Source organism: Manis javanica, chromosome 15, assembly GCF_040802235.1.
Source record: "Manis javanica isolate MJ-LG chromosome 15, MJ_LKY, whole genome shotgun sequence".
NCBI lineage: Eukaryota > Metazoa > Chordata > Mammalia > Pholidota > Manidae > Manis > Manis javanica.
Genome location: NC_133170.1, coordinates 77,545,730 through 77,573,215, shown reverse-complemented (window position 1 = coordinate 77,573,215; position 27,486 = coordinate 77,545,730). Strand labels below are relative to the sequence as shown.

General features: G+C 47.4%; 1 protein-coding gene across 5 annotated transcripts in view; it reads left to right on the top strand.

Moving 5' to 3' along the window:
- Nucleotides 1–1,711: 1,711 nt before the first annotated feature.
- Nucleotides 1,712–27,486, top strand: part of SSH1 (slingshot protein phosphatase 1) — a 53,928-nt gene continuing 28,153 nt past the window's right edge. For 4 of the 5 annotated variants that reach the window (XR_005057558.2, XM_073223688.1, XM_073223685.1 and 1 more), the window contains exons 1-3: nucleotides 1,712–1,908; nucleotides 6,442–6,482; nucleotides 25,711–25,814. Coding sequence is in view for 3 of the 5 variants with exons in the window: in XM_073223688.1 (XP_073079789.1) it covers nucleotides 1,840–1,908; nucleotides 6,442–6,482; nucleotides 25,711–25,814 (214 nt within the window). In the remaining 2 variants the exon portion in view is untranslated. The remainder of the gene's footprint in view (nucleotides 1,909–6,441; nucleotides 6,483–25,710; nucleotides 25,815–27,486) is intronic. The other variant, XM_037004302.2, reaches the window with a different exon arrangement.

Genomic DNA, 27,486 nt, shown 5'->3' with positions numbered 1-27,486 from the left:
CTAAATTGTGTCCACAATTTTATCTTATATTTGATATTTTTAAGTAAGTGCTAAATAAGTGTGGCTGTCTGTCTAAGATGATAGCTACAAATGCAAATCTGTTGGGTCAGCTGCTCTGCTGTTTGGGGTGGTGTTGTCCTCTGTAGACTTTTGGCAAATAGTGAACTGACAAAGCTCTCCAACAGGACAGTCTATTTTTCCCTCTACATGAATAGAGTTGCATTTTTGAAAATTCAGTGAAAGATCCTTTGTGTTGATACATAAAATGGAGTTAGGTTCTGGCTTCAGATAATCATGAAAGGGTTTTTCACCTACGCAGGTGTCTTGTGGGAATGGAGCAATTCTTCTTTGGGGGGACTGTTCAGTGGACACTCAGGACTTTTAGCCTCCTGGATCCTGCCCTCTAAATGTCAGTGACTCTCTGCTTTCCAGCTACTCACCAAAAATATTCCCCTTAATTAAAAAAAACAACAACCCAAAACAAAACACTCCAAGGGGCTGTAGTAGCCCCATTGAGACCCATCTTGGAGATGAATGGTGCTGAGAGCCAGATCTCAGGAATACACAGGAGATCCCAGCCTGCAGATCTGAGGGAGGCAGAGGGAGAGAGCCAGATGACCACCTGGGTTTCTGGGTGACAGTGGGATGGATGGTGAGCCCTTTGCTAAGATGCAGAACTGGACTACTGCATGCGGGGGTCCTTGTGCAATACCCGTGGAGACAAAGTTGAGGGAGGTTATTTTGGATGAAAGAGAAGCTTCCTATTACCAAGTCAAGCCAGTGCTGCTCTCTTGGTATCTTACTCCACATCCCTCTCTCCAGCCCCATACTGGTCACCTCTCCTCAAGATGACAACAGCAGCCCCCTTCCTCGTCTCCCTTCACTCCTCTGTTCTTCATGCAACACCCAGAGTTTTCTAGAGCAACTTGCCACTCTCTCCCTCCTCCCCTCCCTGGGATCTGGCCTCTGATGGGCAACCTCCTTCCACTTTTAGGGTCTGTCCCCTACAACCCACTCGGGGCCGTCTCTCTTCCCTTCACCCGTTAATCCTGCTCATCCATCAGTACTCAGAGCAAACGTCCCCTTCTCTGAGAATCCTTCCTCAACTTCCCAAGGTGTTGATGGGTTTATGGACAAATAGAAGACATTCATGTATATAAGAATCAGCAAAATAATTTAAAAACATACTTAGTAACTGGATTCACCTCTGTAAAATCCCTGAGGGCTGGCCAAATCTATTTTGCTCACTGTTGCATATCCATGCCTGACACTTAGTAGATGCTCAATAAATATTTCATAAACGAATGAACGAACGAATTAATTTCTGCAGACTGCCTGTCGGGGGTTCGCGGCACAGCGACCAGGTCTTTATTTCCTGGTCCCTGCACCTCCCCGCCCGCTCCTAGCTGCGCAGTCGCCGGGCCTCAGTTTACCCGCTGAGGGCTCGTCTGCAAAGACGGAAGTGCTCGCGGCCGCGCGCGGTCCCGGTCCCCAGGCAGGCGAGGGGAGCGCGCGGACGGGGGCCCGCGGACGGCGCGCGCAGGGGACGTGACTGGCCCACTGGGTCTCGCGCCGCCGCTCCGGGATCCCGCGCCGCGCACGCGCACGCGCGCCGCCCCGCGCCCCGCCCCGGCCACCCCGTCAGCGCTCCGGGCACGGCGCGCGCCGGCGCGGGAGGCGGGGGCGGGGGCGCGGCGGGCGCCGAGGGGGAGGGGCGGGCCCGGCCCGGCTCGGCCCGGCCGCCCGCGCGCGGCTCCTGGAGCGCCCCGGGCCCGGCCCGGGCGGCGGCGGCGGCTCTATCTTAGGGTCTCGGCGGCACTCGCGCGCCGCGCCGCAGCCATGGCCTTGGTGACCCTGCAACGCTCGCCCACGCCCAGCGCCGCCTCCTCCTCCGCCAGCAACAGCGAGGTGAGCCCCGGGCCCGCGGCCCCCGCCCGGCCCAGCAGCCGCCGCGCCAGGCCTGGGCCGCGAGTGGGGGGCGGAGAACAGCTGCGAGGGGGCCGGACCTGCGGGGACGCGCTTACGACCCCGCCGGGGCAGCCAGCCGGGGATTTCTGTCTGGGAGACCGTGTGTGCGGGTGTCATCCCGGTCCGGCGGTGACTGTGCGGTGTGACCCCTGTCTGGGGTGACTGCAGCGACTGTGTACGGGCGTGACACCCGTCCGGGGTGACGTGTGTGTGACCCCCTCCCTGGGGTGACTGTATGTGAGGGTGTGACCCCTGTCTGGGGGTGACTATGCATGAGACTGTGTGATCCCGTCTGGGGTGACTGTGTGTGTGTGTGTGTGTGACCCTCCCTCCGCCTTGCTGGAGTGACGGTGCGGGTGCGACCCGTTTGTAAGTGTTTGTGGACAGATGTGATACTTATTTGCGGGTGACCGCAGTGAGGATGTGCGTGTGACACCCATCTACAAGTGGCTGTGTGTGGGTGTGAACCCCCTCTGGGAGTGACTGTGGGAGGCCGGGTGTGTGACCGGGTCTCCTGATTGGTGACCGTGTGAGATGCTGGTCTGTGAGTTGTGATCCTGGGGCTGCTCGGGCCTTTCCCTGTGTGCCTGGCTGTGTCTGACACTGTATGTGGCTTCACTCGTGTGGCTCTGTGACCTGTCCTCTGGGAACTGCCTGTGATGCTGAGAGAGAGGTGATGGGGTGCTCATGTCAAATTGCTTCCCTGACTGCACACCCCTCTGGGTCTGCCTCTTGGTGTGAGTTGCTGTGTGACAGTGACTGAGTGAGCTCAGCGTGCTGTGTACCTGTGTGTCTTAATGTCTGTATACAATTGAATCTGGGTTTTTCCTCTTCATATTATCATTTGGGGCTGCAAAATTATGTGTGTCTGTCTATGGCTGCAGCCGATTCTGGGGTTTCTGTGGTTGCAGAGGTGCATTCTGGGGCTCAGAGTGCATGGCTGCACCGTGACAGTTTCTGTGGGACTGCTTTTGACCTGGCCTGGCTTTGGCCGGCTGCTTCTTGCTCTGGGCAAATTGGGGAATTGGTCCTCTGAGTCCACAGTTGGTCTGGACTGCGCTTGGCTGGGTCTCAGGCTTCTGAGCAGGTCACTCCTGCAGCTGCAGGGCTGACCCTACCATCTCCCACGTTCTCTTAGAGAACTCTTTAAGGCCTTTGGTCAAAACTCCTGCCCATGGCGAGGCTGGGTGTTGGCCTGAAGACAGAACAGCTGGATGGGGAGCCCTGCAGGTCCAGGAAATGGCCCTGCCAGTATCTGGGTGACTCAGGCGCCTTCTCTGTGGGAGAGCACGGGGAAGTTGACTGATAACACGCAAAGGTCTGCGTGTGGCTGGGAGCAGGAGAGAAGAGGAACCTGTCTTTACCTCAGCAGCCCTGGCTGACCTTCGGCTCCTGGCAGGGTAGCTCTGGCCTATTGTGCAGGGACTGGCAAGAACATTTTCAGAGGCTGCAAGATTGAACCCTCCTTCCCCTCCTCTTTCAAGGAGAGGCCGTTAATGAGTTATCTTGTCTGTAGGCAGAAGATTCTTCTACACGCTTAGTAGAGGCAAAGGAACATTGGTGGCCAGTTACCTGCAACTGAGAAGTTAGGCCGCAGTAGCTTCTCTGCTTCCCGCAGAGAAATCTGCTCTTCTACATCGTTACCATTACTGCAGTTTACAAAGTACTTCCATGCACTTAATCTCATGTTCCCTTCTCAAAAACTATGCAGGATGAGTGAAGATTTGGGGCACAGGAAGGGATTACAGAAGAACCTCTCAGTTTAGGTCTTTGATTCTAAGCCCCTCTTGCCTGTGTTCCTAAGGCCTGATCTATTCCTAGGTCTTAAGACATCTTATATATTTTATTTTATTATTTTTTAGCTGAAGTATAATTCACATACCATAAATTCACCATCTTTAAGTGTATAATTCAGTGGTTTTTCATATATTCACAAGGTTGTGTAGCCATCACCACTGTCCTATTCCAGGACATTTTTATCACCCCAGAAAGAAGCCCCACACCCCTTAGCCACCACCCACGGCCCCCCTCCCCACCTCCCTACCTCCCCTCCTGGTTCTTACCAACTCTGGGCTACACTAATGTACTTTCTGCCTCCATAGATTTGCCTACTCTGGGCATTTCCTATGAGCAGAATCATACACTATGTGACCTTTTATACCTGGTGTCTTTCACTTATCATGTTTTCAAAGTTAACCACATTGTAGCACATGTTACTACTTTGTTCCTTTTTATTGCCAAATAATATTCCACCATATGGATGAACCATATTTTGTGGGACATAGGGGTTGTCTCCACTGGACGCATTGAAGCATCATTTTTACAAAGTGTCAGTGGCCTGATTAGCATAGAAGAAAACTCAGCCAGCTTTGTTTGACTTTAGTCCATCAGCAGCATCAGTTACACAGTGAGCAGAGTCTGGGATGTTCCCTGGAAGGGGAGGCTTTCCTCCAGGTGGGGTGAAGCATGAAGAAGCAAGACAATAGAGCAGGTACTTGCACCCCGAGTCCGGAGATGTGGGTCCAGACCGGCTCCGCCTCTGGACTGCGCTGCCCTGGGCCACCTCTGAAGGGGCTGGTGTCCCTCTTAGGTATGTTCCTTGGCATCCACAGGCTTTTCTGGAGTAACTGACCTTACACTGCCTTTCCTTCTGAGGATCTCAGAGAGTGACTGAGAAGTCAGTGGGTTTGAAGCTTCTACTCCCTAACTCACTTCCTCACTCATCAAAACACAGCTCCTTCGCTGGGTCAGGGACTCTTAAAGAGCAGCTGTTTCCTGACCCCGCCCATCCTGCCCCTGGGCCTGGGAGCAGAGGGAGATCACAGCCTGACCAGCAAAGCAGCCCTCTTGTCTTTCTGAAAAATTTCCCCAATCATTAACTGTCTCACGCCTGTCATTTTACTGTTAATCTTGTGTCATTCCTTTGTGGGAACAGGCAGAGAGCGCAAGAGCAGGTAGACTGTAACTTTCAGGAATGGACTGTAATGTTGTTTTTGACAGAGATTCAGGGTGACTAATTTTTATGGGCAATCTCCAGTCCCCCTTTTTTGGGTTAGGTCAGGGTTTCTCAATCCTGCCACTGCTGACATTGGGGCCCGAAAATTCTCTGTTGGTGGTTGTCGCAGGCATTGTAAATGCTTAGCTGCACCCTAACCTCTACCCACTAGATGCCAGTAGCACCCTCCAAATAAAGGCTGTAGACATTGCCCAGTGTTCTGGTGAGAAAAATTTCCCCAGCGGAAGACCACTAGGTGAAACCCAACATTCTGTTCAGCATTTGTTGGTGGTGGGTGAGTTGTTTATGCTTCACTTGGGGCAGAAGCACATGGCCTTGTGGTCAGCAGGCCCTGCCTGCCTGGCTTTCCCATTTCTCCTTCTGTGGGGTAGGGAGCCTGAGAACTGACTGACTGGCCACCAGTGTATGCCTCTTTATAGCAGTAGACATATATTACCCCAATCACAGGTGGGGATCCTGGGACGCTCTGGTTTCCTCATTCTTCATTGGAATTGGCACCTCTGGTGTGTGTCCCTTGCTGCCCAGGCCTGCCCCTGACTCCACCACTACCACCATTAGCTCAGTATTCTTTTCCCATTGCCATCGGCCTCTGTCTGGTTTCTGTCCTCGATCAGCCTCGCATTTCTCCCAGCCACCACTGCTTTCCAGGTCTCCTTTTCCCATTCCGTGGGTCCCTCTGTGTGACATATCAAACATGCCAAGTCCCAGCAGTGCAGAGTTGTTTGAGGTCGGGGGGAGAGTTTCTTCTCATTTCAGTTTTCTCCTTGAAAGGACAAAGAAAAATGGCAGTTGGAGCCTAAGACTTATAATTACTATTGAAGCCTAACCCTCTGAGCCTTTAAACTTAAAAAAATTATTAAATGTCCCTTTCTTTCATTTATATAAATAAACCAATAACTTACAAAGTTTTATATTAAACATTTAAGGCTTTTTGAGAACCACCAAGAGCTTTGGAAACCCACAGACAGACAGCCTAATCCTGGCCACCTTCCATTGTGAAAGACTTGTCCAGAATGGTTTGGTTTTGTTTTTTTTAAACCCATGTGTTGGGGCTTAAAATCGTGTTGATCACTCAGCTATTGCCTAGCTTGATGGAGGAAATGGATTCTCTTAAAACATAGCTCCTTCCCCTTAAAAACCAGTAAGATCCAAAACAGCCCTGGAAAGCTGAGAAGAGGACGCTGAGTAAGAGTGCCAGATAGGAATGTGCAATTGACAGCGGCCGTCCACAACACAGTGGCAGGACTGTGGGTAAACATTGGGAAACTTGAAAATTCTTCCACGGAAATTACTCAAAGGAACAGCAGAGCAGGATCGGTAAGGAACGGGTGTGGCTGTTTGGAAACAGCCAGGTTTCCTGGACATCTGTATCTTTTTCAGACACCAGAGCAGAAAATGCGAGACTTATACCTGGGGTTCCTTGCCAGCCATGTGACGTTCTCTTTCTTTCTCCGTAGTTGGAGGCTGGCAGCGATGAAGATCGGAAGTTAAACCTCAGGTAAGCAGACTTTCCATTTTCGTTCTTAAGCCTTTCTTTGAAGCAGCTAAGATATACTCTTGTTCCTTTCAAAAGGGAGCAGTCTCAAAAAAGAATATAGCGATTTTTCACTAGTGCTTTGAAAACTATACAGAAAGTATATACTGTAGTGCTTTAAAAATTACATGTATGTTTACCTTTCAGCCACCTTCATAACATTATAAAACACAAAAGACAAGAAGGAAAACAATTGCCAGTATTCACCACCCTCCAGATTTTATCTCTGCTTTTTAGAGAAATAATCATTGTACTATGCTCTCGATTTTCCATCCTGCTTTTAGTAAGGTATCCCTTTAGAGGTAAGCACATTGCTGATTTGAAACAGACATTCAACCCCTTACATTTATTAATTCAAGGTGTTTTTTGTGCTTGTGAGAAATCTTGAGGTATGCTCATTTAAAAAATCCCTTAAGGTGTGGTCCTCAGTTGCTGTCTTCATGACTAGACAACCAAAAGCATTTCTGTTCTTGCCAAAAATTAAGGCCTTCCCACTGCGTATTTGGTTGGTTTACAGAAAATTTAGCACCGCATTATAAAATATATCCTTATACAATGTATTCTGCACCAAGGAGCTAGTTTTACACTCTAACTCTCAGGGTTTAAAAAAGTAAACAAGAGTTTCAAGGATATTGTTCTTTTTAAAAAGAAAGTCTGTTTCATCTTGTGAGGAGGAGGAAAATTAATTGGAAAAGGAAATGTATTCAGAAACTGGGGTCAGCCACTCTCTACCCAGAGCAGCATGTTCTCCCGGTTCATCTCACATGCAGAAGTGGCAGAAATGTGTTGAGCCTGTCTTTGAAGTTTGTGTGTTGGAGTAAAGGGAGGGAAAATATTCACTCCTGTTGGGGCATGCATTCTTTCTGAAGATTGTGTGTATAAGGGAGGAATAGCATGCAAAAATGAAAGACATGTTTTATTTCAATCACTGGTGCTCATTTTAATGTTATGCTCAAGGAAGGACCAGTGACAAATTGACTCTTTCCCCTGGGGCTTTTTCTTGCTCGGGGCTAGCTCAGGACTGGAAGGCTGGGATCAGCCAGACTTCCAAGAGGGGGCAGTAATGGGCCACACTGTAGATCAGTCTCTGGTTGGGCTCTCTGGGTGAGAGCAGGGTAGGGGAGAAGTGGAAGTCTGCTCTTTGGGGGCTACTTGGGACAGGAGGTGCTGGGAGAAGGGCCTGCTGGCCCCTGGGAGGCCTTCAGAGCAGCTGCGTCTGGGCCTACAGCGCTGGCCCAGAGTCGGGATCTCCTCCATCCCTTTCTCCCAGGGCTCTTGCCTAGGAGATAGCAGTTAGCGCTCTCACTTACATTGGTTTTAGGGCAAAGAACAATTTTTGTCTTTTTAAATTGCCCTTCATAAGCTGACAGCATAGTATTTTTAATTGTTTCAGTTTATAAGGACTCAGAAATAGCAATGATAGGAAAATACGTGTGCCTTCTGACCAGTACCTTTCAGGGTTGTGGCATGGTCTGTGGGGCTCTGTGCAGAGAGCTAGGTCCATGATGAGCTTGGGGGATGGCTGCTCCCTGTGTTCTTCCTAAGATGAGCGTATCGGTGTTGGTTCACAGCCGGGAATAGAGGGTTTGACTCCTGCACGTGCTGTGTCCACTGTGTCATGCTGGGCAGGCCCCTAGAGGGGCCTATCACCTTGAATGCTATGTGATAGGGAGCAGCCTATATCCTTTCCCAGCTACATCCCTGTAAGGTGCAAATAGGGATGTACACTTTGCAGAATCAGTGTTGTAATTCAGACAGTTTCTCCAAAGGCCTTCTGGGAAATGTCTCAAGAACTGACCATCTCAGGCCCAGAATGAAGCTGACTGATGCAGAGCAAGATCGATCCAGTTCTCTCACTCTTCCCCTGCCTGCTGCGTGTGCAGGCTGCTGCCGGCCTCCTCTGATACCCTCTGGAAGCTACACTGTTCAGACTGTGGGAACTGGTGAGCAGGTGGCTTTGCTAGGAGCTGCCTCAGTCTGGCATGAGACGTAAGCGGTTGTATGCCAGGCAGGGCCCCGGGGAGAGAATACGGTTGTGTTGTTTCCAGAGTGTGGATCAGGAGTGAATTTTTTTTTTTTAATCCAGCGTTTCCAAGTCAAGCACAGGAAAATGTTCATTAGAGTTTAAACAATTTTTTTTCTCTTGCCTGCCCAAGCAAACATATAGGCCAAAGCAGCAGGATTTTGGCCTCCTTGTCTTAATCTGGTTTTAGTGGTAAACCGTAAACTCCCTTACACCCCTGCCTCATCCTCCATGCTCCCTTCCCCTTTTGGTCTGGCCTTGGAATTCCCCAGAGGAACCCACTCTGCTTATGACCGTCCGAAGTGTGGTGGTGCCTTCTCTCCCTCCCCCACGAGGATGGGCGAGGGCTGGATGTCTGTGCTCCCCAGCGATGCTTTCCCATGGCCATTCAGTACTTCTTCTTTTGTGCCTGTCTACCTGTTGGTGTTCCTTGCTCTTTCTCGGTGGTTTCTTACATTGAACTTCCCTGTCCCTGTTGACAGTCTGTCTCGTTAAGTCCTGCCAAAAGGTGTCGGTGCGCAAGTTGCCTTATCGGTTATCAGCTGCGTGTAACAGGTTACTGAAGCTCAGTGGTTCTAAGCAGTGCCCAGCTGTTGTCTCACAGTTGCCATGGGCCAGGAATCCAGACACAGGTGTAGCTGGGTCCTCTGCTTCGGGTCTCACTCAGCTGCAGTCAGGGCTGGGGTCTCATCTGAGGTTCAGGTCCTCATCCAGGCTTATATTGGTTGCTGGCAGAATTCATTTTCTTACAACTATAGGAATCACAGCAGCTTGCTGCTTCAAGACAGCAGGAGACTCTGCCACCGCAGGATTTGTAAGGGACTGCTGTCACAGGAGCAACCCTCCCATCACCTGGGCCATACAGCATATCCTGATGAAGGGAGCGACTGCCTCACCCCGTTCCCTGGTCCCACCACACTCAGGAATGGGGCTCGCCCATGGCACCCACACCAGGGCCCGGAGTCTGTGTCCATCTCAGAATTCTGCCCACTTGTCTCAGTCTGGGTGACATATAAACAAATAGATTTCTGTTCCATTTACAGATACGACAAGACGGGAGCATCACGAAAATTGATGCCAACTAAGGGATGCTCAGTCCCCCTGGGAAGAGGCTAGGAGCACTGGGGATCCTGCAGGGTTTGACCACCGTGCAAATGACTGTCCCATTCTCTCCACTCAGCAACTACACGGCTGTTCACACTTGCAGCTGGCATCTCTAGAATTCGCTCCCACTTTGAATATTTGGCCTCTGAACTACCACCTCTGTTGACCCTTACATCTTTCTCCATGAATTTTGACCTTACGGAGGGATAGGCCTGGGTTTGGCCCCCACTTCTGTCATCGGTTGCTTCACTCGGCTATTATATGACCCTGGGAGGGCCTGAGTGTCCACTGGGCAAAATCATACACATGTGTAGAGTTGTAATTGTGATAATTACATGAATCTCCTCTCCCACGGAGGACGTTGAGCTGATGCTGGCTGCCTGTACCTCCATCAGGGACCAGCTTCTGTAGGGAGTGACTTGTGGCTCTTGTTTTTCCTTCCCGTGTGCATTTTTCTCTCCTTCATATTTTCTTGGATCTTGCTTCGTAGTATCTACTTCAGTATGGAGATGTTTTCCACTAGCAGGCCTGGCTGCAAAATGAACATTGTGGAGCCCCTTGTTTAAAAATGAAGAATTCTAAAAAAAAAAGAATTCTAAGAGGGCAACAGCAGAGCATTAACCGAGTTGAGGGCCCTCCTGAGCCCGGGGCCTTGGTGACTGCACAGGGCGTCTGCCCACAAGACTGTGAGCCCCAATAAAGGTTGGGCCTTCCTGGCCTCTACCTCCTAGTGCCTGGCCTGCACTGGACGGGCCATTGAGGTCTCATAAATTGAATCTTCTGTGTTCTGTTTCACGTTGAACTCAAAGTGGCCTTAGATGACATATAGGAAACAAAGAACAAAGAGATTCTTCCTGCAATTTCCCCATGCAGTTTGCCATTATAGTCACTGTTATATCAAACTCAGTACCCCTCTGTCTTAGTCTGCCTGCTTCTGAGCCATTTATTCAACCAATATTTACTGAGCACTTACTGTGTGCCTAGTGTCATATTTCTAGGAGCTGGGAGTATGGCAGTGAACTAAACAAATAAATCCCTGCCCTTGTGGCTAATTCTGTTCGGGGAGACAAGAGAGTAAACAAATAGATTAATAGTGTGTCCATAAGTGCTAAGGAGAAAGAGTGGCACAGGGACAGAGGACCTGCAAGTGAACCCTTTAAACATGCTCTGTGAACTACCTTTCATGCATCATTTCATTTAATCTATGCAGAAATCCTGTAAGGAAGGCACCATTTTTATTCCCATTCTTTGGACTAGAAGACTAAGCTTCAGAGAGGTAACTGATTTCATATCATAGGAAGTTGGTAGTGCTAAGACCTCATACTCCATGTCTCTTTGTCTCAAAACCTGTTCTCTTAACCCCAAAATTCAAGAGCCATCTCTACTAATCCTCCTCACATGGTTCAGGTCTCCCAGCAGGAGACTGAGTGAGTTTATCCGGAAGAACCATGGTTTTGCAGCCCATTCTTGCGGCTCGAACCCTAGTGGTCTTACCATGAGCGGTGTGCTTGAGCCAAGTGCTGTCATCCCACCTCCCCGACTCCACTTAGAGCAAGCATTGTCAAGGATACCCCTTCCGTGATTCACCTGGCAGCACCCGGGGAGTACTCACTTCTGTTTATTGGGTACCTGTAGGTGCAGGTGCTGGATTTGGGACTTGGTGCATTTAATCTCTTTCCGTCATTGCAACGACTGCGAAGTGACTGCCTGCCTCATTTTAGGAAACTGCAGGCTGGTGGGAGGCCAGGGCCCAGGTTTGAATGCAGGTTGCTGTGACTCAGAAACCCATGTCCCTTCCTGCTCTGATCCTGCACAGGAGACTTGCAAATTTGTGTTCAGCTCATCCTTTGCTGTCCCTGCTTCCTGATTATAGGCAGTAGTCTTTCATTGGCTTCCAATTTTAAACACTGGGGTCCACAGACTTTTTAAATTCTGGGGCCATCACACTGTGTGCGGCTGCATCTGGTTTAGCTCGGGTATTATTTCTGGTGGTTTGCTGGAACATCTGCCTTTAAAATCCGAACCTGCCTCCGGTATGTGTTAAATTTTGTTGTTCAAAAACTCATCTGAGTAGAAACAAATGGGGACAGAGGCGTAGAGTTAATTTGATTCTGGTGGAACTTAATTAAACTGATTAATGAGGTTAACTTTAACTGAATTTTGCTCAGAGTCTAGTAGATTTTGTTAAACTTCCAAAATACTGGTACTTAAGAGTTCAAAATAATGCTGTGGGACTCTGGTTTCATCTTTCCCATACACTGGTGTGCTAGGGGAGCATGTGCACACACCAGGAATGCCCGTGCTCTTTCTTCATTGGCAACCAGCGACCACCCTTACGGTAAATGGAACAAAGCTGTGAGAGGGAGTCAGAGGACCTGGGTTCTGTTCCAAGCTGTATTATCTGCTGTGCAACCTTAGGCAAGTCACTAAGTGTCTCTAAGCCTCCACTTCCCCCTTTGTAAAGTTGAAGAGACAAGAATAGATTATGGTTTCCAAGTCCAAGCATGAAGTCCTCAGACCACCCCGCCCCCCATCTAGATCTGTGTTACACTGCACCCCTGTTCGCTGTGGATCTGTAACAGTGGTTATGGCAAGACATTGAGCCAGCAAACCACGAGGAGGAAGCAGGCCCTTGCACAGACCCACCTCCTCCTCAGTGGAGTGGTGAGCCAGCCACTCCGCGCCCTCAGTGTCAGTGCCACACACACAGCAGCAGCCGCTGAGAAAGGGCCCCTGCCTTTAGAACCCTTCTTTGGTGCATGTGGTGAGGTCAGATCTCTGGGTTTGGACAGCTTATTAGAAAATTCCAAAGACTCAGAGAATATCCAAATGAGTCATTCTGCTTGAAGGAAGGCTACAGTAAGAAAACAGAATTAATCAAAATGGGCTTAATCGACATAAGCAGTGATTGAGCTGGGGGCGGGACAAGACTGTGAGTCTGGCCTGTGGGGCTCCCACTCCCGGGGTGTGGCCAGGACGGGCGGGGTTCCCGTGGTAGAGGTGTGTGCTGATGAGACTGCGCCCGCCTGCCTTGTGGGGTGGCGGGGAGAATCACAGAGGTCGTGCAGGCAGGCCTGTGCCTGGATCAGGACCCAGGCCCCCCACCCAATGACTTGGGCAACTGTGACCTTGGGCCAGCCACCTGCCCTCTCTGGAACTGAGGAGAAGTCCTCACTCTTAGTGGCTTGTGGGGCTTAGGGAGAATCCATTCTGGGCTTGCCCGGTACTGCCTGACACATGGTAGCTATTCTTTTCACTGATGGTACTGAGAATCCTTCCAGCAGCACTTCCCAACCTTCTTCCCCTCTGTGGATGGACAGAAATACCAAAAGGCCAACCAAGCTGAATCTAGGCAGAAGAATAATCAATGCTTGGCCTAAAAACTGTTTCAAAGAAGCCATCAGAATCCCAGATCCTGTGTTAGGAAATGTCTGGTGCTCTCCCTGCTGGGGGCCACTGGGTGCTGGCAGAGGAATTCCTGGTCAAGGTTGGCACAAGCTTGCCAAGAGTTCCTAAGGTGTGTTTCCCCAAATCTGGGTCCGGTCAGAATTCCCACAAGGCGAGGGGACCATTTGTGTAGTTTGGAAAGAGCCAGGCCAGCTGCTGCCTCTAGAAATCCCTTGTCACTTCCAAGATGTCCAGACATGCTTGTTCTGTGCTGGGCCTGTAGCAGGTACACATGGAAATGGCTCTTTGGCCTGGGGTTGAGCCTGTTCAACCACGTAGCAAGAGAGATCCCCAAGGAGCCTGTTCCCCAGGCCTGGCCACCCCTCTGCAGACCCCACATGTGGGGTGGGAGAGAGAGGTATCTCTTGGGAAACAGGCTGGTAACAGAGGGAGTTTTTATTTAGTTATTTGCTTTATTTATCAATTTAGCCAACATGTATTTAGTGCCTACATATATATTGGATTCTATACTCACTGCTGAGAATTTCATGTTAAGTCAGAAAGAGTCCTTACCCTCCAGAGGTTATGTGTGTGCGCTATGTCTACCATAGCTCTGTCCAAAAGGGATTTGAAACAGCTTATTAAATTTATAGCAAGCAATATAACCTAAAATTAGTGAGAAAAGTAGGATGTGGAGAAAGTAAGGGAAATAAGATGAAGTTAGAGGAAAGTTTGTATATGGAAATTATGGCACAATATTTGTATGGTTCCCAGAGTTTAGCTGTAAATCTGACTCTGAGCTTCCTAGGAGGCAAAGCAAAGAGAGAAACAAGATCTCTTGCTTGACTCATGGTGTCCTTAAAAATACCACCAGGTCAGTTCCTGTGAAGAATTCCTGAAAGTCACCTGTGGGTGTTCATAAGAAGACCCAGTGTGATGGGTGGACAAGCAGGCTGTCTTAGGTTTGGCCCTGAGCCCCACAGGGAGAGCTCATGCTGCGGGCCCATCCTACCAATTAACCTGGGTATCTGTGGTCATGAGAGTGAAGTCAGCAGCAGTGCTCGGTGCCAGAGCTGCTGGCCGCCCCAAACATTGAAAACAGGATGCTGAGTCACATCCTGCAGGCCTGCAGCATCCTGACTTATGTGCCCTTCACAATGGGAGGCTCACGGGCAGGTTAGCCTCCCACTGTTCCAAAAGTGTGGTCTCCTAGCAGAGAAATACTAAAATTAGGTTTTACATGGGCCCGGGCTGTGTGTGCGCGAATCCGGACACACACAGCCCAAGGAACCGGGAGAATGGGGCTTCCTGTCATGCCCCACTGCCTTCCACATGAAGCAAGGCTGCTCCCGTTCTGTAAAACACAGAGGGGAAGGCGTCCTGAGGCAGGGAGAGAGCTCACTGGGGGTGGGGTGGTGGTGGGGGTGGTAGTAAAAAAGCATCCAGAGGTTAGAAGAGGAAAGCCGTGAAATAAGCCAGTGGCACAGACCAAGAAAATGGTCTAAAGTTTTCATCACTGGCCAGTGAAGAAAAACTGCAAGTACTGTTTTACCAAAATCCAATTAAGTGGAAATTTTTAAAATAATTTTTTAGATTTTGTAACAATTTAAAACTTAGAGAAAAGCTGCAAATATTGTACAAATTATTTATTTTCTGAACTGTCTTAAGTTGCCAGCCTGATGCCCATCACCCTTTGACTACAGGCAAGGACCTTGTACAGAGCAGACCTTGACCCTGATACACGGCTGCCATCTAATCTTCAGGCCCCATTTAAGATGCACCCCTTGTCCTGACAATGTCCTTTTCAGTGGAAGGGTCCAGTTCAGGATCACCCGCTACATGTAGTTGTCCTGCCTCTTCAATCTGGGACATTCCTCAGTTTCTAACTCTCGTGATCGGGACACTTCTGAAGGTGACAGGCCCATCATTTTTGTAGAATGTCCCCTAGTTTGGGTTTGTCTGATGTTCCCTTGAGATTAGATTCAGGTCACATGTCCTTGGCAGGAATAGCACAGGAGCGGTGCTCTGCCCTTCTCACTGATCCCATCAGATGGTACGTGATTTGGGTTTGTCCGATTACTGGTGGTATCACCGAGCTGGGCTTGCGTGGCTTCTTTACTGTATAGTTACTCTTTTCCCCTTTTTCATGAAGAAGTATTTCTTGGGGGGATACTTTAAAATTATGTTAATATCCTGTCCCCCATCAAGTTTTCTGTTTATTTACATCTGTATGGGCTCATGTTTGTCTATTTTACTCAGCGGTTTATAATCTGTTAGTTGTATTCTTGACTTGAAAGTTCACATTGTCCCCGATTTGGCCAGGGGGATCTCGTTCAAGCTGGCTTCTGTGTCCCTTGACATGTGCACATCATCTTTTAAGCACTTCCATGTTGCTGGCACCAGATGTTCCAGGCTTCATCTTGTGCTTTCCATACCCCATCTCGGGAACCAATCATTTCTCCATTCAGTGGGGAATGGAATTAGCAGCTGAGGTAGGTGCACTATTATTGTTGCCATCCTCAGGCCCTCTCAGTGGGCAGAGCTAGGGAATATGTGTCTGTAGGTGCATATGCATGCATATTTGCTTCCAGCTTTATGTATTTAAATGTGTGCCCTCAATTCTGATCCAGCACCTTGGGGTTCTTTCTAGTTTTCCCTCTGTATTTCTAACTCCCTTCTCTGATAGTGAGAAATCCAGCTCCCAATTGTCCCTAAAATACTTGTTGGGTTGGTCTCAGTGCCTGTAACCAACCTCCCATCCCTGTAGCCACCGCTTCCCTACCTTCCTCGCCAGCTCATCACACCCCCTCCCAATCTGAGATGCCTGCTTTGCTCTGCCCACCAAATGGTTTTAGGGCTGAATTGTTCAGGAAGAGAAGTGAAATTTTTGATGCTGTGTTTTCCTGAGGTGTCAATTCAGCAGAAGTACAATGCTTGAGAGTCAAGAGTCTGGTTTCCTTTCTTGGCTTTTCCAGTTGTTGGCCATGTGAACTTGGGCAAGCAACTTAACCTCTCTGAGCCTCAGTTTCTCTATGTATAAAATACTCACAGATGGATGCCAAAGATTAGGTTAGTTGATGTGTATAATGTGCTTAGCATGACACTCAACGAAGATACTTGTGTTAATGTTACATTTTCTGAGTGTGCACTGTCTTCTGGCACTGAGAGGGACCCAGGGAGGAGAAGTCATAGCCTTAGCTCTCAAAATACCCAGGGTGATATGGAGAACTTAGTTGTGTTGTCTGAAGCACCTGGTCGCCTGGAGGACCCAGCTGGCTGCCAGCTGACTGTACGTCCCCTACAACATTTATACAGCAAGTCTTGTCTGGTTCGTCCCGTGTATGCTGAGCACCCAGCATTCCAGCTGCTCAGAGATTACCAAGGCGACTTAGTCATGAAATGCTTTGAGAACAAGGGGGAGGACAACTTGGTCCATTTGTATATGAGTATTTACTTAAAATCTACTGTATGTCAGTTGGGGAAGGAGATTTAGAAAGTTATATGTGTCCTGGCCCTTAAGTTCCATTTGCAAAGTCTAAATATACTGGTACTATGATAATTTCACTACCAGTGACTAGGTACATAGGTCCAGGTACACCGTTTGGGAATTGGGGGCCTTGGGTTCCTGTCACTTTCTGAGGATATAACCTTGGATGAATGACTTGACCTCTAAGCCTCGATGTCCTCACTGTAAAATGAGAAAAGGTACTCCAAGATGCTGAAGGGGAAGAGCCATGGTTTGTAGCTAGGGCAGTGAGAGAAGGCTTCCTGGAGAAGGTGTGAACATTGGAAGGTGGACACAACGTGGGGAGGCAGACAGGATCAAGAGAGAGAAGACTGTGAATAGAGAGCCAGAGTGGGAGAGTTTATGAGGACAATACGTAGAGAGGGAAAGAGCAGAGAATGCGTGCAGTGTGAGAGAAAGAGTGTCAGAGGCACTGCAAGAAAGGTTTTTATATAAATCACTTTTTCGAATGGTATTATAAGCGCCTGAGGTCAGAGAGTATGAGATGAATGACATTTAAGTTAACCACATCTAATGGCTAATTGTGGCTGCCATAGAACGCTAACAAAAGAAGTTTGGATTCTGGAGATAATGTCACATCATTGAAAGTTCTGGAACTGGGAAATGATGTAACAAGAGCAGTGGTTAGGAGCTACTCGGAGTGGTTAGAGGCCAGAGGTCTCTGCCCTGATGCTCATTAGGCTGCAAGCCGCTGGAGCCCTGCTGCTCATACCATAGTGGCTAGCCCCACATGGCTCAGGAAAATTGAATTGAATTGAAATTAAATAGAATGACAGATTCAGTCCATCAGTAATGCTCACCATGTGTAAGTATTCAGCAGGCACCTGTGGTTAGTGGCACTGTATTGCACAGTGCGGGTGGAGAACATGTCTGTTCTCTTGGACAAAACTGCCCTGCAGGGACATTCTGAGTACCTAGCGTAGAGCCAGGCACACAAATGATGCCTGGGACCCAGTGGATGTTACATGGCTCCTGGGGATGAGAAGGGCCAGACTGGGGTGGGGACTGAGGGGCTGGGAAGGAAGTGGCCCCTGCAAAGGTTAGGACTTGGTGACCAGTGAATATGGAATGGGGCTGCACACTGAAGGAAGGCCTAAGCACCTGGGACCAGTTGAGACAATCTGTTCTTGGAATTTCTTAGCTGTTTTGAAAACGTTTCCTTCATGTGTCTGTTATTTCTGGCTGGCTAAGCTGTCTTTGCTGCCATTGCATTTTCCACACAATGCAGCCTTTCTACCTTCTGCCCTCACTCAGGGGCACAATCCTGGTATACCAGGTGTACAGAGGAAGGTAGCACTAGCTCTGGCTTCTGCACACAGGCCTGAGGGCTCTTGGGGTGCTATCGGGGAACTATCCTAAGGTTTGTTGAGCCAACTCAAGGCACATCATTTGCTGCCTTACTTATGTGTGTGTTGAGTGGGGGAAGTCCTACTTTTGCAAACCTGCTGGTATATTCAGCGGCTTGCTCCTACCCGTTGGTATGAAGGATAGCTGTGTAGCTGGTCTCAGAGAATGTCTCTTACTGTCTGAAATACTTCTGGACATTCTTTCTCTCTGAGAGAAGCCTACGCCTTCTAGCCAAACAATACATGCCCCAGCAGCAGAGACATTTGTAATGAGCCCTGCCAGGGTTTCTTGCCTGTGACCCCATTCCCTGCAGAGCCAGAATCTCTGTATTCTCAGCATTATGTGTTGAGGGGAAGAATTTGGGAGCCCAAGCTGATAGATGGGTCAGGTGAGTTACCTGTTCTCTTGTGCTCTGAAGAATGGTGTTTGGGGCGAGGCCCTGCCAACTTCCACTGGGAAGCACAAAATAAAAAAGAACAGGGCCTTGGTACAACTCAGGATCTTTGTGACTTATGAACGTGAGTTCCAAATGAGGGAAGACTCTGTGGGAGAGCCATGGAAAGAAACTCCACCTTCACCTGCAGTCTTTGGCCCATCTCTCTCCAGATAGTGTCTTCAGTCTTCTTTATATCTTCATAAACTCCTCTTAGCCTCGGAATGAGGTTCTGAATCCATCCAAACCATGACCAGTAGTGGTTCTGAGGTCGATCTGTATCCATCCGGCTTTACCTGCTGCTATGTTGCTGTAGTCAGACCATCCTGCCCACTGATCTAGAGATTCTGTGGGAAGGGCACAGAACTTGGAGCCTCTCAATCCAGTTCTGCCACAGACGAGCCATGTGACCACAGACCAGTCAGTTGTCTTCTCTGTCTTGATTCTTTTATCAGAAGAATGAAATTGTAAGAATTAAGTGAAAGAACGTAGGAGAAAGCTCTCTGTAAGCTACAAAGCACCATTCAGATAGAAGGTATCATTTTAAACAACAATCCCTGAGTGCCTATGACATATGAGTGTCCTAGACATTTAGGAGCTGAGAACTTACGTTGACAGCTTGATGGACCAACCATAAAGCCCAAGGTTTGGTTCTTAGCTTTGCACATTCTGAAACTTGAATTCATTAGTACACTCTGAAATGATCAAGTCCTGAGAAACCAACTTATGCTAACCAAATTTATAAGGAACAGATATATAAACCAGAGTAGATATTTATGAATTCACAATGGGGCCTTTCATAACAGAGACCAAATCTTTCTGTGTTCACTGTATAGTACATGTAACATAATCATACTGTCTTGCTCCCCTCTCTTTTTTGCTGACTGATCCTTCGAGGCCCAGCTTGGTGTTTTTTTCCAGGGAGATCTCCCTGGACCCCTAGGCTGGGATGGGCATCCCTCCTGTGTGTCTGCATGTATCCTGATACATTCTTCCACTGTGAAACTTGTGTGCCATTGCACTTTCTGACCGGCGTCCGTCTGACCTGTTGGAAGGTAATGTTCTTGTAGGGTAGGAACTGTGTTTGTTTCATGTCTGAATTTCCAGGGCTTAGCACTGACTAGGCACAGTAAATATTTGTTAATCTAAATGGAATTAATGGAACCTTGTCTTGGAAGTGCTCATTGGCATCCACCTTTTCTGTAGTGACAACTTTACCTTCGTTCCTTTTTTTTTCTAGAAGGTATCAAGTCCACTAGGAGAACCACAGTCCACTCAGTAATCTCCGTGCAGGGCCAGGTGCAATCGGGAGGTAACTATCATCCATTGAAAAGTAGCTCAGGTCGTTTCAACCAGTCCAGTCAATTTGGAACTCTTGTTAGGACCTCTGCTTGAGGCTCATATTCTCCAATTTTGTGTGAGCTTTAGCGTTAGAAATGCTAAAATCATACCATTTATAATGTATACTGTGTCCTCATCTATAAGATGGGGATAGTAATGCCTGCTCAGTCTGCCTTGGGTTCCACGAAGATCAATGAGCTGACACTCTCCAGAATGCTTTCTCAACAGCAGAGCTGCTCGGGGGGGTGGCCTAGCATCCTAATGCTTGTCCTTCAAACCCTTGTGCAGGGCTGTCTTTCAAGAGCAGGAACACTTGTCACTCTGAAACTATTTGGTACAAAATGGGCACATGCAGTTATTTGCTAACCTGTTTTGCTGCTCCTAAGGAGGGTGTTGTTTTGTTTTTTGACCTAGCGTAACCTCCTCCCTTCACTGTACCGAATCGTGTTACTCTCCTTCTAAGGAGATGATGCTTTTTTATTGTTGTTATTTTTTTACCCACAGAAAACATTTATTTACTGTGCACCTACTATGTGTAAGGTGTTTTTGTGGAGCCCATGGGGGAAGGCAGTTTTGTCTGTGTCTTCTATTACTAAGTTCAGGGGTTCTTAACCCTGATAATGCATCAGTAGCATTTCTGGAACTTTTTAAAAAGTAGATACTTGAACTTAAAGTAGACATTCTGAAATAGAATAGGCCAAAGTTAGGCCTGGGTGTGAATATGTTTTAAAAGTTTCATAGGTTCTTCAGATGTATAAACAGCTAGAAATTGGGGCACAGCATAATATTCTGTAGTGTAGTGTCTACATTTCTGTTTTTCAAGGCATTAAGTTTCCAGGTGGCATGGCAAACACCCAGACCACCCAAGCATGTACCCACCACTTAAAGAGGATGGTTATCTATCTTTGCCCTTATCAACAATTGGGCAGGCTTGGCTTGGCCTGTATTCCTTAGTTCACTAACATTTAGTTACTTGAGTGAATGAACAGACCTCTTTAAGTGAATATCAGAACATGCATTTGATAAACCATAAATTAGAACCCATAAATAGGGATTCCCAGACCATTGCATTTTATTGCCTTAAACCTCAGTGTGCACCAGAGTCCGTAAGGGAGTCCGTTAGCAATGAGGCTGCCCTGGCTCTCCCTGGAGACTCTACTGCAGGAGCTGGCCTGGCTTCCTTTGTCATACAAAGAAAGTAATGCCTGCCCACAGAGCTGTGGGAACTGGGTGCCAGGGCATAGCTGAGCACCTGGTACAGGCCCAGCCACATGGCAGGAGCTCAGTAAGTGACAGGACGGCTGGTGGAAACCTGCTGTGAAAGCTTCTTGGTCGCAGTCGCGGTGCTGCCCACAGAGCTCCTCCTCGGGAGGGGTCTAGTCCTGAAGGACCAAGTGAGGTGGCCTGTCCCATAATTGTGATTGTGGCAGTCCCATAACAGGAGTGGCGGAAGGACCTGGCGCTGAGTGTGCTCTTCCTGTTTCCCTGAATCATTCCTTCTCTCTGTTCCCTGCACGATGATCTCACACGCTGGGAAGAACGGCTGAAGACACGTCTGGATTCCAACTTCTTGGTGACGTTGAGCTTTAGCGGAGCCAGAGCAGCCGCACTGCAGTTAGCTGGCAGGGCAGTGGCTCTCATTTTCACTCTGAAGAGTGAACCAGGCGTCCCAGGGGTTAAGAAGGTGGGCATGGGAGAGAGAGATGTGCATCTAGTCCCATCTGGTAAAGATGTATGTTCCTGGGCAAGCTGTAGTTTCCTCATCTGCAAACTGAGAGTCATCATGGTATGTGTCTCACGGAATCCTTTTGTGGGGATGAATTTGTCATTGGGGAGCTGGGGGGAGCTTCCCCACAGGCTGCTCAGCGCTGTCTCCTTTGTGAAGTGTTCTAGAATCCCCCAGCTGGGTGCTTGCTCATCCCTCTTGTAGACACTGGCAGGGTCCGTCTCTTAGCGCACTTACCCCATTCTGCCCTGCATTATGGTTATTCAAATCCTTCATTTAGCTCACTGGCCTTAAGAAGCGCCAAACACACAGACAGCTCCTGGCCGGCTCATGCCACGTGGGTTTTGGGGTCTGTGTCAGGCCCTCCCGAACCTGGGCCCACTTTACCTCTGCATCCTGCCCTGCCCTGGGCCCCTCTTGCACATTTCAGCTGTGTGTGTGCATATGCAGTTCCTCTACCTGGAATGCCGCCCCCCACAACAGCCCCCCACCACCCAGATCTGCCTCCTTACGGACCAATTAGCATGACTGAAGAATTTTCAGAATGTGAAAGTGCTTTGAAAATTGCGGAATAACTGTGGCAGCTGCCCACTGCAGTCTCTGTTGAGTGAATGGATGGTGATTTGAAAGAAATAGAAACCTTTCAATATGTCGATTTTAACAAGAATAGAGTCCTCATTGCTTGGGATTTGTGACTTGGCGGCCAGCTGTTTTTCCCTCCTGATTTCTAATACACACCCTGTTGCTTGTTCCTAAGGCCCACAAAAAAGCAGTAGGAGTAAAGTGATTAGAGGAACTTCAGCTGTTTTGCTCTCTCTGAATGGCCCTCTTTCATCAGGATATGCAGGGACAAGGGCCTTTTTAAACCCAAATATCAGGGGAAGACAAGAGTTCCATAAGAGCCAGTTGCTCTCGGGGTGGGAACACCATCTGAGGATGAGGACTTCTCGCTGGAGGACTCCAGCTTCTGCCTCCCCTTTCATCTCCGGAGGGCATGGAAGGCAGGAGTTGGGAACAATTAAAGATGTGAATTCGACAGTCACCCACCTTTTTTATTTTACTGACTTCTGCATCTCTTATCAGCCAACTCACTACTTCTGCTCTTCAGAGGTTTGCAGCCCACATTAGTATGTATCACCGCCCCTTCTTTCTGTTTTCCTACCATGTGTCAGTTTCTGGATGGCACTGGCTGTTTGTGCTCTAAGGGCTGGGGTTTGGGAGGTGCAGTGATTGAAGTTTCCCTCTGTCTTCAGTGCCTTGTAAAAACTCTATAATCTTGTGTCGTCTTCTACAATGGCAGTAACCAGCACCTGAAACCATGTCTGTAGAGATAAAAGCTGGGGATGGGGGCAGGGAGGGCAGGGGCTCAACTTGTTTTTAATCCCCTATCAAGATTTTTCTTAAAGGGAAGGAGGAAAACAGTTTTTGCTTGTCAGGGTCTGAGCTTCTGGAACTCTAGTTGTACGTTTTAAGACTCCAGCATCTTTTGGGAGAGGCTGGTTTTGCTGTAGCAGGGATGGGTGTGTTTGTGCTTCCTGCCCCCAGAACGTAGTAAAGTGAGTGTGCCATTGCCAACATGGATTTCTTAAGGGACATCCCCGACAGGGCATCCTGAGACTGATGAATCGGGGCACTGTGACTCTCAGTATGGAAAGCCTGGCAGGAGAACCCCACGGGAGCCCTGACAGAGGGGGGTTGTGTTCGCATCAGCCACCCAGAGGCCATATGAGGCCGTGGGCCTGGAGGGAGCTCAGAACAGAAGACGGGAGACAGGGTCAGAAGAATACCTGCATGTTGTTTTCAGAAGTCCTGTGACTGCCCGCACTGTGTGGCCTTGGCCCTGGAAATCTGTCTGGTGCAGTTAGTCTTGTGCTGCGCCTGCTTACTGTCTCCCCAGATGCAGGGTGGTCCCCCAGGCTTGGGACAGTGTGCTCTGTGGGCTTCCCCACAGCTTTACATCTCGCTCTTTACAGTATTAAATGCACATGCCTGGTTGTGGTGCCAAGGACAGAGGCGAGTGTTCCAGGGCCCCATCCCTATAGCCCCCTGACCTCATGTGTAGATGGGAGGCCCGATTCTTTATCAGGCTCAGGAACACGGGAACCACTGCCTTGTAAGTGATCACAGTATAAAACCAGCCTATTCTTTTGCATTGTTCCCTTTTTTCCCAAAGGAATGTAAGGGAAACCAAGGGGAATTTTTGCCCGTGATTTCCAAGGCAAAGGTCACTCACTGTTAATGGCTGGCTGTTTCCAGAGTGCTCAGGTTTCTGGTCAGTATGGATTTTTTTTTTTCTCTTTTTTTAAAACTCATAAACAAAAGAGGTTGATGTTGCCTTGCAAAGGTTTTCCCCAGCTGCTTCCATGAACGGCTTGCTGTTTAAGTTGCAGGGATTTTGGAGTGGGCAGCTCTTTCAAATTTTGATGGGACTGAGTTGTAAGTGATCTGTGTCCACAACAGAATATCTCAGACAATGAACTTGGTGGTAAAACTTGAAGGAAGGAGGGTGGCAGGTTTTATGGGTGGCAAAGTGTTGGGTGATTCTGCAGCCTGCTAAAATAAGTCAGTCTGGATTTTAAACTGGCCATATGGGTGCCCAAGAGCTTTTTGTGTCCCCTGGTGAGAGTGAGACTGTAAAGGAGGCTGCTGGTTTCTTTCGTTATTTATAATCCTGGGTGCTCGATCCTTGAAATTTGCAGCAAAAACGTACGATTATCAGAATGAAAAGGATGGCTTGGTAGCACATTTGCAGTAATGAATGAAGAAGTGCTGTATAGATGTAAAGTATTGATATTATGAAATACATAAAACCGGTTTCAGTAATTCAAAGGCCCAAATGAGAGAGGCAGAACTCAGCCTTATTATTTGATATTTGAGTAGTCACTATTTTTAGCATGAGAATTCAACCAAAAAAACTGATCTGTTTTATTGTGGACTTAATATTATAGAAAATAACTGATTTTCTGATTTCAGGAACTGCTGATATAAATGCTAGTTCATGTGGTGAATTTTCTTAGCACCTAGAGTTTTACCTTAGACTCAGCTGAGTTTTCTATTCGGAATTAGAACATTTAACCACCCACATTAGATGTCTGGGGCAAAGGCGATCTTGCTTTTTTTATATTACAGAAAAGCCCTTGTATTTTTTTCAGAAACTGATTTGCTTTCTATAAAATGAAAAAACGTGTTTTTTCTTAGTGATTTCCCTTCAAATCACTTATAAGTTACCTGGTTGCTCAGAAGAGAGAATTAATGATTTTTACATTACCTATAATTTGAACTATGATCTTCTTTCACAAAATTAATAAAAGTAAAATGTTTCTTCCATTATAATGTATAGTACATGTTTTGTATTACTTTAAAAATCAAACAAAAAATAATCACTTAAAAAAGTTAACATTTGCTCAACAGAGAAAATTAGGGAGATACAAAAAATAGAAAAAAGATAGTTGTGTGGGGTCCAACCCCTCAAAAACACTGTTAATAATTTTGGTGTATTTTATGGGTAATTTTCAGAGTTGATGCTATTTTTTAGTAATTGGTAATTAATAGTTAATGCAGTCTCAATTTATACAGTCTTAATTTCTATATAAGCTAAAGATTTTTTTGATAGCCAAATTATGAAAGTGAAAATTTTTTAGTTGTAATTTTTTAAAGTTATGGGTTGAACCTGAAAATTATTGCTACCTAAAGTAACAGAGACCAGAGATTCATTCTCTTGAGAGATTCATTAGGTCACCTGAGATTTTCTCCAGTAGTAGTGGACACAGCAGCCCGGATAAAGTTAAATCATAGATCAGTAGTCACCCACTTCTCTTAAGATATAAGTGAAGAGTGAAGGTGTAATTTCCTCCTCCTGGTAGTCCATTAAGGGAAGTCACCAAGGGGCAGTGAAGTTGTTAAAAGTCAGGGAGCTAGAAACACAGATCAACATCAAGAGTCTGAAAGATTCACAAAATGAATCACCCTCTCCTAATCAGAGGGTTGGTCTCTATATTTAGATGCTGTATTACAGCGAGATCCTTCTACAGTATCCTGCAGGAAGGGGCTATTGGTCCTGGAAGAGTCCACAAAGAACCTTGGGTTTTTTTAGCAAAAGCGTAATTTCACATAGACTGTCCAGCAGCAAGCATGTAGCAAAGGTTTGGGAAGAGTCACAGTGTGAAATGGTTGCAAAATCTATTTTATCCCCTTTGCATCTTGCATGCCATGTATCTAGACTAAAGCTTGTCCTCTGCAGCATGTCTTTGCCCATTTCCCTCTTTGAATTCCAGCCTAAAGAGGCTCTGGCTTTATTCTTTCCAGCTTAAGTGAGAGCTTTTTCATGGTGAAAGGAGCAGCCCTCTTCTTACAACAGGGAAACAGCCCTCAAGGCCAGAGGAGTCTTCAGCATCCCCACAAGCATGCAGGTAAACTGAAGTTCTTCATTGGAACAGATTTTCTGTACAGCAGAGGAACCTTCCTTTACTGATGGTGAGCAGTTTGCTGGTTTTCAAGGGCAGAGAAATAGTGGAACACAGACACATAATGACTAGTGACAGGCAGAAGCTCTTTTCTGAAGCAGGCCACATGTGTTTTCCAGGGGGCATCAAGAGCTAGCAACCGTTTTGACCACACGTGTCTACGTAAGAAGTCAGGTACTCAGCAGTGTTGTGTTTGGATGTGAAGATTTCCTACTCATCAGTGAACTGCAGATTTTAAGTTACAATATGACTCTTGAACAAATGTACCAGAATGCATTATAGCTGGATGTTGTCCCCTTGAAAATACCAACTTTAGGTTGGTGTGTACTGTCTCAGGGGACACTGTCATTTCTCTGAGCATTTGGAAAACTCTCATTTGGGGAATTTCTTTATGAGCCTTTCATCTGTGGTGGGAAGTTTTTATCATCTAACAGTGGGTTAAGTTTTTGGAAGTAGACAGAACTAATAAAGTGAGGATCAAACTGAGTATTAGGTCCAAAAACAAGCAAATAAATGCCTATGATGGAATAATGCCTATCGTTTTCTTAGGTCACTTGACTCTGAAACCAAAGGCAATTTATTCAGAAAACATTTGTGTATAAGTGAGTCTTTGTAGTGGGTGGATAGCTTCCCAGGCACTTCATGGATGGGCAGCACACATCTGAACGTGAGGTAGAGAGGCCTTGGACGCTCAGAACAACAGGTGAAAGAAAGTTTTGGATCAGAGCACCTAGGTTAGAATTTCCTATCTTACAATTTATTGCAAACACTAAGACACCATCAGTATTTTCACATACTGATATTTATAATCAAGATTTAAGTCTGTTTCAAGCTAAGAAAAGAATTGTCCTGCACAAGGAGGCCTCTGATCCCAGTTCTGCACCTTACTGGGTAGTCATGGTCACCTTCTGAGCCTCAATTTCCTAATCTTCACAATGGGCACAAAATATAGGTCCTCAGACAATAAGGAATTTAGAATATATGCAGTAACATACCTCCTCATGTGCTTAGGGTATGGTAGCTATATATTCATCACTACAGTGACTTCTAGCACAGTAAAACCATGAACAGAACCTACCTTCTTGAATTTGCTGGTGGCTCTGCCCTATTAGGAATTTAACCATTGTTCATGTCTTAACCGTAATACATACAGCAAAGCGAATGCTCAAGTATAAAATCTTGTTCCCTAAGTATAAAATGTTTCCTAATTCAAGTAATGTTTTCGTACTGCATGCGTGTTCAGGGATATAAGTGCAAAACCGTCTTGTAAAAACCCTCAGTTAAGCTGGCTCGTGCATCCCTAGAATGCACATGAGAGTCAAAAGGGAGCCCCTTGTTGTTTCTTCTGCCCCGAAGTCTGGAATAGCTGGTGCACTCGGGAAGGCAGGGGGACTACTGACTGTCCGGTGACTCTCAGCAAACGGCCCTGGGGCAGGCACAGACCAGACTTTACCTCAGTTCCTCTTTTTCTAGAATTACCACAGGCCCGTCAGTAATCACCACGCAGAGCTGAGCACACTTGAAGGCTAATTCCACATCAAAGTAATTCAGGTCATTTCCGCCGGTTGCATCAACCTGAGACTCTTTCTAGGGCCTATGCTTTGGTCTTAGTTCTCTG